The 16,906-nt window shown below is 46.5% G+C and overlaps 1 protein-coding gene across 1 annotated transcript in view; it reads left to right on the top strand.

Annotated features, from left to right (window-relative positions):
* The window catches only part of Scarb2 (scavenger receptor class B member 2), a 54,876-nt gene extending 38,977 nt beyond the window's left edge, over positions 1 to 15,899 (top strand). The window contains exons 6-12 of the mRNA XM_032915927.1: positions 3,009 to 3,128; positions 3,739 to 3,908; positions 6,138 to 6,256; positions 7,441 to 7,514; positions 8,824 to 8,875; positions 11,279 to 11,437; positions 13,043 to 15,899. Of these exons, the coding sequence (XP_032771818.1) occupies positions 3,009 to 3,128; positions 3,739 to 3,908; positions 6,138 to 6,256; positions 7,441 to 7,514; positions 8,824 to 8,875; positions 11,279 to 11,437; positions 13,043 to 13,081 (733 nt within the window). The 3' untranslated portion in view covers positions 13,082 to 15,899. The remainder of the gene's footprint in view (positions 1 to 3,008; positions 3,129 to 3,738; positions 3,909 to 6,137; positions 6,257 to 7,440; positions 7,515 to 8,823; positions 8,876 to 11,278; positions 11,438 to 13,042) is intronic.
* Positions 15,900 to 16,906: the final 1,007 nt, after the last annotated feature.

Genomic DNA, 16,906 nt, shown 5'->3' with positions numbered 1-16,906 from the left:
TAGGATTTATGTCATGATTCTGTTTGGCCCTGGGACACCCTTCTAATCTAAAGCTTCCAGTCTGAGATCTGGGGAAACTTTCAGCAACTATTTACTTCACTGGCATTTACCTGGGTCTGGCGACAGGTGGTTGGGGTTTAGGCTGAGCGACTCCAGGTTCTTGGTGTCTTATTCAAAGCATTGAAATAAACACGTGGAGATTTGCACAATAGTACAGAGACAATCTTCAAAGCAAAATGGTGGTGCAGATCAGAATGAAATGATGTTCTCCAGAAACTCAACAGGCCATGTGCATGGGGGCCCTCAAAAGCTCGGATTATTGTCTGGGACTTTCTCTTTCGGTGTCCAAGAGAAGTATGACTACCAAGGATCAGAGTAGAGTGTATGTGGGTTTTTATCTTGATTGACAGGTTGTTGCGTGACTTCCTTTCGTCTCTCAGGTCCCATCCAGAATGAATCTGATTGTAGTGATGTGCAAGCCCAGCTCATAGGTGTAAGACAGTGCAGCCTGGTGCAAGGAGGGGCCCTAGGATGCTCACAGGTCGCTTCGTGCATTGAATGGAGAAGAGTTGGGTGTGGCCACGCCGTGTCCAGGATGCTACGCCTGTGCACGTGCTTGTCCACCTCAGTCTCATCTCCCCACTCCGGGCCCCCGAGTTCCTCTAAACGTTTATTGGAGCCTCTTCACCTAGCCTGTGTCTTGATTAACTTTTCATTTTCTGACCTTGTGCGTATGTAAATTCCCTCCGACTATCTTCTGACTCGTGAGTTTTCTCTTCAGCTACGTTCTTTATTCCTGTTGATTTTTTTCCCTAAAACATTTTTTTTTACATCCAAGTTTTCTATTTTTTTAAATTTCATCCACACCACCCACCTCCAGTTTTGTTTTGTGTTTTGAAGATGGTACTAGAGGTCAGAACCTCACGCATGTCAGCTGAGGACTGTACACCAAGCTTCATTATCTTATCAGGCTCCATTACTTTCTATGTAAAAAGGGGTTTATTTGTTTTAGTTTGTATTCTGACTATCTTGTCTCTGCATGTGTGCCTGTGCACTGCACTGCTACGCTGGTGCCCAGGAGAACACAAGGCAATGGACCTCTGGAATGGGAGGTACAGGGGGTTGTGAGCCAACATGGCGGATGCTGGGACCCTAACCCGCTTGATTCTCTGCAGGAGCAGCAAGTGGTCCTGACCTTGGAGTCATCTCTCTGGCCTGGCCCGCATTATTGTTAAGAAAGCTGCTGTTTCACTCTGCAATACTAAGCACACGAGTTTATGGAATTAACTTGCTCTATTGTTCTAGTTTCTTCTAAAGTGAATTAACTTCCTTGATGACTTTATTTTCTGTACTTTACTATAGGTTTCAATTAAACAATGATTTTCACAATTGTTTCCATCGGAAAGCTTGTCTCGTGTGTGTGTGTGTGTGTGTGTGTGTGTGTGTGTGTGTGTGTGTGTGTGTGTGTGTGTTATGTCTGTCTGTCTGTCTCTCCCCTCATCCCTTTCAATGCCCAAAGTGGGCCTCCCACCATGCCACCAGGGGAAACCCACGGTCAGCTTAGCTCAGGTTCCACTGTGAGGCTATCTCTGAGCCACCAGCTTTGGACAACACCAAAAATACACATCACGGTAGAAGCTGCTTTCTTTGGCCTCTTTGGATGAGCAGGGAATCTCTGCTCCTTGGACTCTGATTCAACCCCGAGTGGAACCTTCTCTACCTTTACTAACTTGGGAACTGAACTCCGGCTCTCTCCCCTGCCTCCGGCAGGTAGAATGCATCATTTCAGCTCTGCTTACCACTGCATAAGTACCAACGTTTTGTCTAGGCAGATGCCCCAATGCTCGTTTGTGCTTTGAATGTGGTTCGGACTGTCTGAATGTCTTCCTTTCATGTTTTATCAGCCTTGACTTCCTGTTTTCACTCAGTGCAGGAAGTTAGAGTGCCATCCACACCTGAAATTGGGGGAATTTCTGTTTGTTTTTTGCCTTCTCCTTCCTTTTACATCTGTACTGTTTTCATCCGTTCCAAATGTTATAACAAGTTATAGCTGCATGACTTACGAAAAGCAGCAATGTATTCTTCATAGTTCTGTGTACTGAGCAGTCTCTGATGCTGGGAGGGATATGGTTCCGTACAGATGCCGCCTTCTTGCTTTAACTTCACACACGATGGTGGAAGGGCTGCGCCAGTCCCTAGGGTCTCCTCTAAGGTCACTCGTCTTATGTCAGAGCACCCCTTCATGACCTGACCACCTGACAGGCAGGATTTCAATACAAAGACCCGGAGGTATCATTCCTGTCTGGTCCACAACACGTATGATTGTTAAAGCACGCAATCTCAACGTTGCTCTCAGTGGCAGCAACACAGTATTAGCATCTCCTGTTGTCCTGGGCAAGTCTGTTATTTTTGGAGGGAGAACTAGTCAGAAAGCAGTTAATGGTCTTCCATGAATATTAAGGAATGGAATATATCTATTCCACGTCCCATCTGTCCCCAGTCTGGCTATGAGCAAGGCTGCCATTAACGTCTACCTGGGTTACTGCTTTAAGTAAATCAGTATTTCTAGCCGTGTTGTCGTTGCTGCTGTGTTTGCCTATGATGTACGACGTGGGGAAAACTGTGTCACACTGTGCATGTAGAGGTCAAAGGGTAGTGCTGTAGCCTTGGTTTTTCTCCTGCACCTTTGCTTAGGGTCCAGAGACTGAACTTGGGCTGTGAGTCTTACCTAGCTGTTGTGCCGTCTCGCTGGCCCTTACAACACTATTCCTAAACACCTGTGCAGGGTGCATTCTTCTGGAAGAAGGAAACAGGAATTTGTGGCTGTTATCAAAAGCAATTTTGGTTTGGAGCCTATTTTTTCCTTCTCCATGGCAGTTCCTACCACGTCCGTGCCTATGTACGGATGGCGTGCTGCTGTAGCCAGCCCCAATTATACCTGGGAGGTATTGACCAGTTGGCGATCCTAAAATCCGGCTGGTTCATCCGTATTCTCTCCTGTACCATAGGTCGCTGGACTGGTGGACCACGGACACGTGCAATATGATCAACGGGACAGACGGAGATTCTTTTCACCCATTAATAAGCAAGGATGAGGCTCTGTACATCTTCCCATCTGACTTCTGCAGGTACCAACTTTTAACACAGCTCTGGGACTTCGAGACAGAGTGAGGGATATAAGCGGACGTACTCACAGTGCAGGGGGATTTACACATGCTGGTACGGGTGCTGGGGGCACATGGAGAGATGATGCTGCGTAATGGCTCACGGCACAGACACCAGAAGGTAGCTCTGTTGGTTTGGATCTTAACGCTCCTTGCAGCTGTGTGGCCTTGGGCAAGTTATTTAACCAGTCTACCCTGCTTGCCTTTCTGTCTAACTCTCTCTGTCCCCCTCATCTCTTCCCTCCTTCATTCCTCACCCGCTTCTATTTCGAGAGTGTGTGTGTGTGTGTGGGTGAGAGAGAGAGAGAGAGAGAGAGAGAGAGAGAGAGAGAGAGAGAGAGAGAGAGAGAGAGACAGGGGACTCATGTGTCTCTGGCTTCAAGCTTGCCTGAACCTGATACAACTAAGAACGACCTTGAACTTCTCATTCTCCTACCTCCCTGGTGCTACAGTTACAGACGTGAGCTGCCACACCCTGCTTTTACAGGGCTGGGATCTGAACCTAGGCCTTCGCAAGCAGGCTACCAGCTAAGCCACATTCCTACACTGACTTTGTATCCTTCCTTCCTCTCAGGTCGGTCTACATAACTTTCAGTAGCTTTGAGAACGTAGAAGGACTGCCTGCTTTTCGGTATAAGGTGCCTGCAGAAATACTAGCCAATTCCTCCGAAAACGCTGGCTTCTGTATACCCGAGGGAAACTGCATGGACGCGGGAGTGCTGAACGTCAGCATTTGCAAGAATGGTAAGAACTTCTAGGGAGGTTATGGTTACAGGTGTCTAGAATGCAGACAGATCCGAGGTGTGAAACTAGGTTTGTCACCGGCCTAACATGTAGTGAGTGCAACTCCAACCTTTCAAGATTAATGTTTGGCATCCGCCTGCAATCCCAGCACCCTGATGGCAGCAGCAGGAAGAGTTCCGGGCCAGCCTGGGCTACATAGCTATCCCCTGTGTCAAATGCTGCTGCTACTGTTTTGTTACATGTATAGCAAACAATTTGAATATTACTAGTTTTGGTAGCACATGCTTTGGCTAAGATTCTCAATGATTTTTGAAGCAGATTTAGTCATATCAAACTCTTTTCGTGAGTTTGCTGGGTCTTTTTTTTTTTAATTATTTCTTTATTTAATGTATATGAGTACAAACTACTGTGTATCAGACACACTAGAAGAGGGCATCGGACCCCTTACAAATGATTGTGAGCCACTATGTGGTTGCTGGGATTTGAACTCATGACCTCTGGAAGAGCAGTCAGTGCTCTTAACCACTGAGCCATCTCTCCAGCCTGTTCCTTTTTTCTTTAATTTGAATTTGTCATTGATGGTGTATAACGGGTGAGCACGCACGGCATGGCCCACGTGGGACAATGAGAGAACCCTCAGTGCATTCAGGTCTTTTCTCCCACCTTGATGCGGGATCCTGAGCGCTACCTCGGCTCTTCAGGCTCGGGTGCTCACCCTCTGAGCATCTTGCTCTCCCTCTCAGTTCCTTTCCCTGAATGAGAGCGAATCGTCACCACGGCAGGTGATAAAAGGTATCCTTTCCATCCTGAAGGTGAGTTTCAACAGTCAGGTGTCACGGCAGAATTGCTCACAGTGGCCTCGCTTGATAGGTGGACAGTGCCCTCCTTCACTTCTGGTTTTTACCCTTGGATTTGTTTGCTTTGAGGAAAGGTCTCGTGGTGTAGCCCAGGCTGGCATCAAACTTTCCATCCCTGGAGTCTTAGCCTCCTGGGTCCTGGGATGATGTACATGGCTTAATATCCCCATCTTATCACCATGGGAACAGAGCAAAGAGAAGGGGTGTGTTTTTTATGAAACTTCTCTAAGGATTTCTTTGCTAGCACTTGTTTTGTTTCTTTGGAGACATGCTCTTACTATGTAGCTCTGGCTGTCTTGTGACTCACTATGTAGACCAGGCTAACCCTAGCATTTCTAGTATTTGTGCTACATCCCTACTTGGAGTAGGATTCCTCTTTAAACACTGTGGGATGGTTGTTGTTTGAGATGTTTTCATTATATACTTTGAGGATGGCCTCAAACTCACTCATTGTGTAGCCCAGAATATCTGTAAACTCACAGTGATCCTCCTGCCTCACTCAGCTCAATGCTGGGATTACCACCCCTGGTCCTCTTTAAGGCTCCTTTGGAGAGCTATATGGTCACTGAATGATGGTGCTTCTGTCTCAAAAACAAAGTAATGCAGTAGCTTGGTTCTCCTGTCTGGTTGGCATTAAAATCTTCTTTGGATAAGCCTGAGACAGCAGTACCCCCTCCCTGTCCTTTTCCCAGCAGCCCACAAGCCTTACGTCAGTTTTTTAAAGATACTAAATATATGTATGGGGAGAACCCTGTAATCCTAGCTCTTGAAAAGGCAGAGCGGGAGGAATTCTGTGAGTTTTGGGCCAGCCTGGTCTATGGAGTGAGTACCTTCCGGGCCAGCCTGAGCTGCAGAATAAGACCCCCCCCCCCCCGTGTCTTAAACAGCAAAACCCCGAACAAAACAATTAACAGTGAAAACATCATTCATTGAGAGAGAACTGCCATGCCACAGTACTCTGAGGTGAGACCTTCTCGCTAAGGTGGATCATTTCCTCCGAAGCCTGAGAACTATGAGTACCTGGGAATTCTCATGGTGTTGGGAACTTCAGCTTCTTCCAATTGAGGCTAAGGTTTTTAGTTTTATAGTGTCCTGGGATATTATTTAACATAGATACATAGATAAAGAGTCTACGTGTAGTTCAGTGGCTATGTCAGTATAGATGTGGCCAGGACGTTGGTATAAGGGGTGCAGTAAGATACAGGGGGATACAGCAAGTGGCAGGAAACACAGTGTAGATGTTGACCTGCACTTGGCCAAGTTTACTTGGATACGGCTTTTCCTTTGTGAACCAATTTTGCAGTCAGGACCGGTGTATTCTCCTCAGACTTAAAACAGCACCACTCACGTCTGTGTCAATCACCCACCGCAGGTGCGCCCATTATCATGTCTTTCCCACACTTTTACCAAGCCGACGAGAAGTTCGTTTCGGCCATAAAAGGCATGCGTCCAAATAAGGAAGAACATGAGTCATTTGTGGACATTAATCCTGTGAGTACACGGTTCTTCTCAGTACAAGAGCGTTTCTTACTGTGTGGACGCGGGTTCAATTTGCTCTGAAGCATTCTTAAGGGACGTACCTCCTTCCGTAGCTATTCAAGGGGGTGGAAGGGGATCAGTTGCGCATTGTGGTCCGTAGCCTATACCCGGATGTGTGACCATCTGCTGTCGGACAGAGTTGGATTTCACCTTCAGAATTACAGATCGATTGCGTATCCTCTGCTTGGAATTTGCAGACCTAAGCATAAATCTTAGCTTCATTCACTTTTGGCAAACCTTCTATAGGTACTTTGGCAAGTTTCTTATATATTATTCATGTAGATGGTATCGGATATGTATATTCTTTACTCTTGAGTTCAAAAAAAAAAAAAAAAACTGAATAAGGTGGTAGTGGATCCCTTCAATGTAAGAGTCTCTCTTGGGATCCTTTCAATGTAAGAGTTCTTGTAGAAGCTAAAGTGAAAAGCTCAAAGCGCTCACTGAGCCTGGCAGCACAGACCCGTGATCCCAGATACCCGGGAGGTTGAGGCAGGAAGATCACAAGTTCAAGGCCAGCGTGGGCTAGAGCATGCTTCATGCATGCTAGGCAAACACTGCACCAGCTGGCTGCAGCCCCAGCCCTGAGGTGTGACTATATTCCTTTTCCATTAGCCCTCAGGTAGCTCCCTTTCCCCAGGGATTGTCACCTTGGGATGCCGTCAGGGCACATATGCACTTGCTATCTCACACCCCCTGTATTCTGGTATGTGGGGCCCTGGCCTTGGAAGTCATTCTCTGTCAGGGACTACCCATCAGCCTCTCAGCTCTGGAAAACTGCCCGGATGTCACAACTGACATGGAATTGGTGGCTTCTGGCAGAGTGCTTCCAGGGTTTGCCCTACCGAGTGGCAATATCCTGGAAACTTAATAGAAATGCCTTGTTTCTGTGTTCCACCATGATCTGCCAATCAGAATCTGCATGCAGAATTACCATATTCCCAGGGATTCACATCCCCACCCCCAGCACAATCAGTACTTGTGGTCCTGCTGTGGACACCAGTTTCCCCCTTGTACACTCTGCCAGAGGAGGAAGTGGGTTCTCATGGGTCAGAGCCCACAGTTAGTTATACTCTGTTGAAAATACGGCTGGATAAATCCTGATTATTTTCTCTCTCTCTCTCTCTTTCTGTTTGCAGTTGACTGGAATTATTTTAAGAGGGGCCAAGAGATTCCAGATCAACACTTACGTTAAGAAACTGGATGACTTTGTGTAAGTGTCCCCTCTTCCTACAGAGGCAGATGCTGGGTTTGCCTTGTGACTTTCGGGAAGGCCTAGTGTCAGGGGGAGTAGAGCCTACTTCTAACCACTCGACTTGTCTGTCCCCAGTGGGATATGGTCTCAGTTTGCATGGTGTCTCAGCCTTGGCTTTTATAAGGTGCTGCCCGTGGATCACGGCTGCCATTGGCACTTTACATGTACCAGCCTATGACTTTACATTGTCCCTTTCCTACTCTAGAGAACAAGACACGAAACTTAAGTGATTTGCTGGGGCTCACAGTCCTGAAGGCTGTGTGCATCTGCAATGGCTTTCATACAGTCACCTAGCAATGGCCTCCACCCCTCGACACTGGTCCCTGTCTCTTTCCTTTGTACTCCTTCTGCCTCTGCTTAGGCTCAGCCACCACAAGCTCTCACTTGGTCACTAGCAGCAGGCTCTAGAATCCAACCTTTCTCTCCACATTCCAACCAGAAGCAACTCCTTAGTAGGAATTTCCCTCCCCTCCCCACCGAAAAGTGAATTCCCAAGTATAGATAGCTTCCTGACCACATATGTCAGTGGGGTCTTTCTTAGATATGAGGAAATACCTATCAAATATTTAATGAAAGACAGGATATAAAACCACATGTGTCTATCTGTGTGTCCATTTGTCTGGTCCATCTGTCTATCCAACCAACCACCCACCCAACCAACCATCCATCCATCCATCCATCCATCCATCCATCCATCCATCCATCCATCCCACCCACTTATCTATAAACCTTGATGTGTTTCCCCACTGAACTCTCCAGATTTAACTATAATCCTGGTCTCGCTGCCTGGACACCAGGATCTTGGGCACATTACTTCATTTTTATTAGTAGTTTTTCCCCTCTTTGCACCCTGTACGTAATGAGGACTGTAACATGTGACTGTTCTAAGAGCTGAATAAAACACTGAGCAGGTGGTCAAACAGTGCTCAAGTGGGCCCTTGTCGCAGAGACAGTATGGTGGCCTAGAAGCTTCTGGAGTGACACTTCTGCCGTCTGCCCTCAACTGCGTCCCTTTGATGGGTCTGCACCTGTAGCTTATGTTTTGTTAAAATGCCACATAGGTGTACAGGTTTGCCTCGCTCGCTGACAGCGTGGTGGTCTTGATTTCGGATGTGTACGTCTGCGGAGATAACTAAGAAGTCTGTGGTCACTTCCCAGGGACGGAGTGAATGAAGTGTACTGTAATCCTTGTTTGAACTTGTCTCTCCAGGCAAGAGCCGTTTTCATGAGGATGTCCGTGAAATAACACTATCCTTTGTCTTTGTAGTGAAACGGGAAACATTAGGACTATGGTTTTCCCAGTGATGTATCTCAATGAGGTAAGTCCTGATAGAGAAAGAAGCCACAGGATATGTTACTTGTCCAAGCTCGGCACACTTCCGTTATGATGTCTGCTGATATAGTGACGTCGTACCCTTTAAGGGAGGAAAAAGTGGCCTTTCTAAAACAAAGATTTGTAATTGTGTGCGTTCGCGTGTGCATGTGTGAGTGTAAATGCTGGTACCCAGAGAGTCCAGAAGAGGGCACTGAGTTACAGGGGTCTGTGAGCTTCCCTGCGTGGCTTCTCGGAACTCAGTACTCTGCAAGAGCAGTGATGGGTGCCCTTAACTGCCGAGCCGTCTCTCCAGGCTCGAAGATGATGTTCTGAAATACAAGCTGCCCTCAGAAACCCTTTCTTTCATACTTATGGAAGGGGCCTGTGCCTGGGAGCTGATTTGGACGTTTTCCTTCCCAAGAACACCAGCTGAGTGAAAACTCCCTCCTCGGGGAGCTGCTTATGGGAAAGGAGCAGAGTGCAGCAGGAGAAGCACTGCCAAGCTGTCCCATAAAGCCTTTGTCCGATGAAGCCCAGACAGCTTAAGACACGGTCTGTAAAAGTCACATGTCAGGGGCAAATGAGATGTGTCGGCAGATAAAGGTGCTTGCTGCCAATCTTGAGATCTTGAGTTTGGTCTCCAGAACCCACAGGGAGGGTGGGGAGCATCAACCCTGAAATTTGTCTTAATTCCATCAAGCACACACACATGCACCCACCAACTCCACCCAACAATAACAACAAGCAGACAGGTAAATAAGATGCTTTTAAAATTACCCATCGAAGGGGTTGGGGATTTAGCTCAGTGGTAGAGCACTTGCCTAGCAAGCACAAGGCCCTGAGTTTGGTCCCCAGCTCTGAAAAAAAGAAAAAAAAGAAAATTACCCATCGAGGTCAGGACTAGTGAGTGACACATGCCTTTAACCTCAGTACTAGAGAGGCAGCGGCAGGTGGATCTCTGAGTTTAAGGCCAACCTGGGCTACTTAATGAGATCTCGTCTTAAGAAGGAGTAAAGGAAGGAAAGAAAGAAGAAAACACTAGGCCTGGAAGTGACACTGGGGTCTACTGCCCGACTCTGACAAGCCTGGGACAGGTACTGGAAAATCTTCCACAGAGCCAGACAACCCCCCCAGCCCCAGCCCAGTCAGTGCAAACTAAGCAGGATTGTTCTTCATTCCTATAGATGTGCGCTCCTTTGATGCCGACCCATTTCACCAAGTGAGGAAGCCTCTGTTCTCTTACTGATGCTGTTCTAGACCGTTTCCTTGATTAGAAAGCCTCTCCAACCCTTGGCGCCACAACTCAATCGAGCAATTTTTGTTGCTACTAGTGGCCATCTTGGGGACTCAGGAGAGAAATGATACCATCTGGATGCCGTTTTTTGTAGTGTTTCATCCATTCGTTTACTTGACTGGTATTAATTAGGCACCTACTGTGTACTGGGTGCTCTCCCAGGTGTGGAGGAGGCTGAGTTGTCTTGCTGTTCAAGGAACTCACAGTTCCTGAACATGAACAGGTAAACTGCTATGCTGGTTTCAAGGACAATAAGTGAGGTCCTAGGACAGCAACAAAAGCTCTTCTATCAGGCCTGAGGTAGCCAGAGACACTTCTAGAACGAAGAAATGCTGAGATGAACTTGGAGTAACCCATCCGATGCCAGGCAAAGGCTACCACACCACTTATTTCTGTGTCAAAGTGACAGAAGCAACTCAAAGGAGAAAGGCTTATTATGCCTCACGATTTCAGGACTTCAGTCTGACGTGGCCAGGAGGCCATGTTGATGGGCGTGGTTGGCGGCAGGGGCACGTGGCTGGATTCTTCACATCTCAGTGGATCGGGAAGCTACTTCTCCAGCCAGGTCTCCCTCTCCTAAAGTCTCCATGGTCTTCTGAAGCAATGCAGCATGGTGGCACCTATAACCCAGCACTCCAGAGGCAGTGCTACAAGTCTGAGGCTACCCTGGTCTACATTAGGAGATCCAGGCTAGCCGGGGTATAGAATGAGAGCCTATCTCAATATAAAACCCAAACAAACAAGCAAGCAAACAAAACCAGTCCTACAAGATGGTAGTCAAATTTGAATCATGAGCCTGTGGAGACATTTCAGACTCTAACCATATCTTTTCTCACCATTTCTTAACATCTTTCTCTATTTTCATTCTATGTTGAGTTGTACTTGTCTTCAAAAATAGATGGAGTAAATGCTTTTTTTGGTTATTCTAAATGAATTTTCCATTTATTTGGTTTACTCATAATAAGGCATAATAAAATTGTATTTTGTTTGAAGTGGGTACACACACACACACACACACACAGAGAGAGAGAGAGAGAGAGAGAGAGAGAGAGAGAGAGAGAGAGAGAGAGAGAGATGTAGTCCTCAAGATAATACTATTTCTCCTCCTTCCAGAGTGTTCTCATTGACAAAGAGACTGCAAGTCAACTGAAGTCTGTGATTAACACAACTTTGATTGTCACCAACATACCCTACATCATCATGGCACTGGGCGTGTTCTTTGGCTTGATTTTCACGTGGCTGGCGTGTCGAGGACAGGGGTCTACAGATGAGGTAAGTACTGGGTGTAGGAATTCCTCTCTTGTTGATATGTCTACCTGAGGGATTCCTCAATGATCTATTGACTGGCTGTCAGCTGGCTCCTTTGGATAGATTTGGGTGGCTTTGAGGGAGGGGAACACTGATTTTTACAGTTGCAGATGGACTGAGTGATAGCAGGGCTGGTGTGCATTGAGAAAGGCAGGGTGATGGAATGGTGCCGTTTGGTGTTTGAGGGTCTCTTGGTGGATTTGGATATATCCCATAGGAGGTAACTTCACATCTTTGAAAACAATATTGTGAAATGAGAATATAGACCCTTTAATCCCCTAAGCTTCAGTGCTGGACTGCTTGGGTTCAAATCCTAGTTCGAACGTTAAACATCTGCATGACCCTCGAAATGGCCTCCATTTCGTCATCTGTAAAAGGAGTGATAATAGAGTCTCCCTTGTGAGTTTCTGGAGAGGATCAGATGACGTAGAAAGCATAGTTACTCAGTGTTTCTCAGTAAGCTTGGTTATTATATATAATAAAAACACTTCCAATGTTGTAGAGCAAAGGGGCCAGAGACCACTCGTTAAAACTCCCTTGTATATCTGGAGGTGTTAAATGCTTAAGATCTCGTAACAATGGTAAAAGGTGGTTGCAAAAGAATCATTAATTTCTAGGAGGAGTGGGATAAACCAACTCAGATTGGCCTTTCAAGTGACTAGGAGTCTCATGGCTCCTGAGGAAGCCCTTCTTTTCCTGTGGAACTTGAGGTTGAGGCAAGGGTCTGACACAAACCAGGCAAGCACGCTCCCACTGAGACGTATGCCTAATGTTTAAAAACAAATGTGTTTTGAGATGAGGTCTCTCTGAGCTGCCTAGGCCGACCTTGAACTTGCTCTGTGGTCTAGCCAGGCTTTGAACTTCTAATCCTCATGCTTCAGCCTTCTTGGTGATGGATTATAGACCTGAACCACCAGGCCTGGCACAGACACCCTTAGGTGCTTGGCAGTGTTTGCTTTTACTGCACACTCCTTCCCTTCAGTTATCCCGCCAAGTCATCCGAGCAACATGAAGCAGGAGATGAAGCTGGTGGAAACCATATGGGTAACCGTGACTTGGAAAACCCTGTTGTGTGACTTTCGCTCAGTTATTTCAGACAGAATTAGAGACGAGGCAACCAACCTGCTTGCCGTCTATAGATAGGACGGTCTGTGTCACCAGTGTAATTTTCCTAGGCAAAAGCAGACCACTTAGGAATGCTAATTAGCACCCCATAATCAACTCTCTTCATGTCTACCGAAAGTGTTGGTGAGCGTCTAGAGACACTGCTCCCTGGGAGGTTACAAACTAGGAAGGGAGGCTCTTTTGGTCCAGGATGCTAAGGGTTTTATAGTCCCAACCATACACAGAGTGGAGCTTGCAATGCAGGTTTGGTGTTGGGGGCTGGAGAGGAGAATCTGTCCCCTAACGAGGTCAGGTTAGAGTCTTAAAGAGCAAAGACAGCCAAGAGGAAGAGAAAAGTGGAGGGAGCTGCTTTCCCATCAGGTTCTCTTTCTACCTCTACCTTTCACATCAGGACAGAAGCTCCCGATATAAAGGGTTAACCCTTGCGTCTTCTGTCTGTCTCAGGGAACTGCAGATGAAAGGGCACCCCTCATACGGACCTAATGGGACTTACCTGTTGCCTGAGCTTGGTGAGAGAATGTGAGAACTGACCTGACCTGGACCAGGACAGGGAAAAGCCTGCATCCTCACGGGCTCCTGACCTGTCAAGAAGGGAGTGAAGCCGCAGCACTGGCACGCGAGAAGACCCTCCTGGACAGAGGGGACCGAGCAGGTGACATGGCTGGCAATTACGCTTTATAAAATCATGTCTCTGAAACTGTGTCAATGTGTCTTAGGGAGTATTTAATAAATTGTGTAGAAACCTTTTGTGATTGGGCTCTGGGAGCTGTGGGGATTTTGTAACCCCTGTTGTAGATACAGTGTCTGAGTCACTTGTTAATGTTAACTTGGCCTGACCCGATTCAGTATGCCTCACTCTCCAAACTTTGTGTTTAAAATATGTATGCGTTTCTGTTGTTGTTCTCCGTTCACCTCCTTACGAAGAAAGATGTGGTTACCCAGGGTAGAGTGATAGCTCCATACAGTGTACCAAGCAAATGGGTTTGATTTCCTTCTCCAAAACATTACATTTTGCATCTTGCTCAAGTCTTCAGGAAAATAACTCAAGTCTTCTGACCATTTTATAGTGTGTAGGAATCAAGTGTGGGAAGGGCAGGGTGGGGTGGGGTCTGTAAGTAGATAGCGTTGAGCTCCTGAGGACTTTTACTTGTGCTTTTGTGAAGCAAGAGGTTGCACCAGGAATGTTGGTGAGGGTAAGACAGATGTCTCATCTAGAACAGAGCTCAGTGTTAGTTATCGCATCTGTAGGCTAACTGTAGTCAAAGATGTCTGAATGCAGACTATGCTGCTGAGAGAACAGAATCAATGACTTCTACCCCCAGGCGTTTCTGCTACATAGGACAGTGACATGGAGTGACAGTGATTGCAAATATTGAGGGGTTATTTGTAAAATGATGAACAGTGGAAGTCTGTCTGCCCATAGCTTACATTACAGACAGATCCAGGAAGTCTGCACAGGTCAGAGAGGCATTTCTTCTGGACCCAGCCAGTATTTGTGGCTCCCTATCACTAAGTGCCCTCTGCTTCCTGTGACAATCATTTTTTCTGACAGAGCTGAACGTGTTAGACTGCTAGACAGAAGGCACTTCAGATGAGGAGTCGTGAGATGACGCCAAGCTGCTTCTCTTTGGAAGGCACTGGCTTCTGGTGTAGGGCTAAGGACATCAGTGTCACAACTGTCAAACCTCAGCTATCCTGGAGGGCAGTGTCCATGATTCTCAGAGTTTACTGGTTTGGTTGTTTTGGTTTGGTTTGGTTTTTGAGACACGGTTTCTCTGTGTAGCCCTGGGTGTCCTAGAACTTGCTCTGTAGACCAGGCTGGCCTCGAACTCACAGAGGTCTGCCTGCCTCTGCCTCTTGAGTGCTGGGATTAAAGGCTTACATCACTGATTTTTTTCCCCCCAAGAAACCCTATACATCATCTGACTAGCTGCTTATAGAATTTCCTGAAAACTGAATTTCAGTGTATTTTTAAAAATGTAAAACCTGAGATGTCACGTACATATTGGAAGTGAAACATTGCTTTAATATACAGGCCCAAGTTTCCCTCTCTTTACCCAGAAGCAATAAACAGTGTTTCCCTTTAAAAAAAATAATTGATATTTTTGAAACAGGACATTTTTTTATGCCCTGACTGTTCTGGAACTCACTATGTAAACTAGGCTGTCCTTGAACTCTCAGAGATCTGCCTGCCTCTGTGTCATGAGTGCTGGGATCTGCGAGCCACCATGTTTGGCTGATGTTTCCCTTCTAGAAGAGACAATTTGTTAAATTTTCACCTTTCCTGCTAATCAAAGTAGAAATATTAGAGACCCCAAGGCACCAAAATGTGAAACTAAATTGAGAATATCTGACCTTTAGTGATGACAGATATCTTTAGACCGTATCAATATTTAAGTAGGTGGTTGGCATATCTCAGTCTTCGTGCCTCGTGACAGGGTCTCGCTCTGGAACTCACTGTGTAGGATAGGTTGACCTTGAGTCTATGGTGAGTCTGTCTCAGCCTCCCAAGTGCTGAGATTACAGGCATGCACTACACCTGCCCGTCTCTGTGCAACTACTTATCCACACTAATACATCGAGGATTAATCATTTCCAGGATGTAACCATCTCTGCGGAGATCTTTAAACACAGAAGTTGTGGTAGTTAATGATGCACATAGACTGAATCGCACATAGAGAAGGAGAACAAAACCAGATTAACCCTTTATTAGTGCCATGGTTCTTAATTGCAGTGGTTCATTTGGTATTTTCTTTCTAAAGGGTCCGCGGCGAACCCACAAGGCACAGTCAGAATTATAGGTTGATTAACAATAAATGTATCCATTCGGCGTGTGGCTGAAAAGCTGTTCTCTGTGTTCACTCTTTTGAGGGCATTACCCTGGACAGGTCCCAAAGGCTGTGGTCACACCACAGGGTAGCAGGGGACTGGGAGAGCACAGGGTGGGGGATGGGCATTTCCACATAGGCTCTAGGCTCGGGAAGCTTTACATCCTTGTGTTCTACAAAGATCACTAATGGTCAAATGGGACAAGCACTACACAACTAACCCCTATTGGGGTTTTTGCTTAAGGGGGATAATTTTTTAACTTGTTGTTTGCCGTGTGAATTCTTCGAAAGGCCCTCTGAGCGTTCATTGTTACTGGTGTGAATCGCTTGTGCCTGGCTTTAAAAAGGCTGACCAGAATGTTCTTCATGTAGCTTACAGCGTTGGTTCGTTTGCTGTGCTTCCTGACCTGGTTTTATTTCTACCCATAATACAATGAACTGTTTCACTAATTAAAGAACGTTTCTATAAAGTTTCACTGTGAACTGTCTCTCATTTGAGAAATCTGCCTCGCTGACACGGCCCTAAGTCACACTCTTTGGGCCCCATGATATTTCTGCTCAGCTGTAAAGACGGGCCAACCCAAGCAGGCCCCCCATCGGGTTTCCTCAGAGACTTGGAAACCTTTGATAGTAGAAGGAGCATTAATAACGAACACCAAAGCAACCCTAAACTAAGGGGACAGCTGTTCTCTGATTATCTGCTCAGCCTCAGGGTCAGAGCAGGCTCCGTGGACTAGAACTGGTCTCTAGGAGGAGTTAAGAGGATCTCTCCTCCTCTTCCCCTCCTCCTTTCACCCCCTCCTCCCTTTCTCTCCCTCCTCCCTCTCTTTCCCTCCTCCCTTCCTCCCTCTCTCTCTGCCTCCTTCTCCAGCTGAGAAGTGCTCTCCACAAGACTTCTTTCACTCCCTGTCTTTCCAGCTAGCCCCTCAGTGCTTTTTCCCCCGAGTCCTATCAGATCTCTCCACTGACATCTTTACCTTGGGCAGCCTCTAACCACATCAGCTGAAATGTCAGTCCACCAAGACAGGGTGCTAGGACATCAGACACTACTAGGGGCCAGGGGCTTTTGATCCTGGGGACATTCAGATTGAAGCTATTAGTCCTAAAATTCCGATTACCTTTAAAATTCCCCAGACCTTACTCCTGAAATCAGAGTAGATAGAGCAAGAGCCGTCACAAGGTTTCCTGTCAGTGTTACGGGTGCTCTTACGTGTGAAGGGACTTGGGCCCTAGTGTATGTCCTTTCTGGGGACCCCAAACCCAATCTCAGCTGCTTGTGTCACAAGGGGAGCTCTCATGCTGACTCCTTCTGACCCAAAGCTCTACAGAGACACATTAGCCTGTGTACCATACCCATCCCAAATGTTTCAAATCTGGGGTTATAAGAATCCAGAAAATATATTCAAAAACCCAATAGGACATGAAAACACATGCCTAGGAACAATATTTAATGTATATAATCTAGAAGAAGAGCCACAAA

Source organism: Rattus rattus, chromosome 11 (assembly GCF_011064425.1).
Source record: "Rattus rattus isolate New Zealand chromosome 11, Rrattus_CSIRO_v1, whole genome shotgun sequence".
NCBI classification, from domain to species: Eukaryota; Metazoa; Chordata; class Mammalia; order Rodentia; family Muridae; genus Rattus; species Rattus rattus.
The sequence above is the reverse complement of the archived record's forward strand: the minus strand, read 5'-3'. Positions and strand labels throughout refer to the sequence as shown.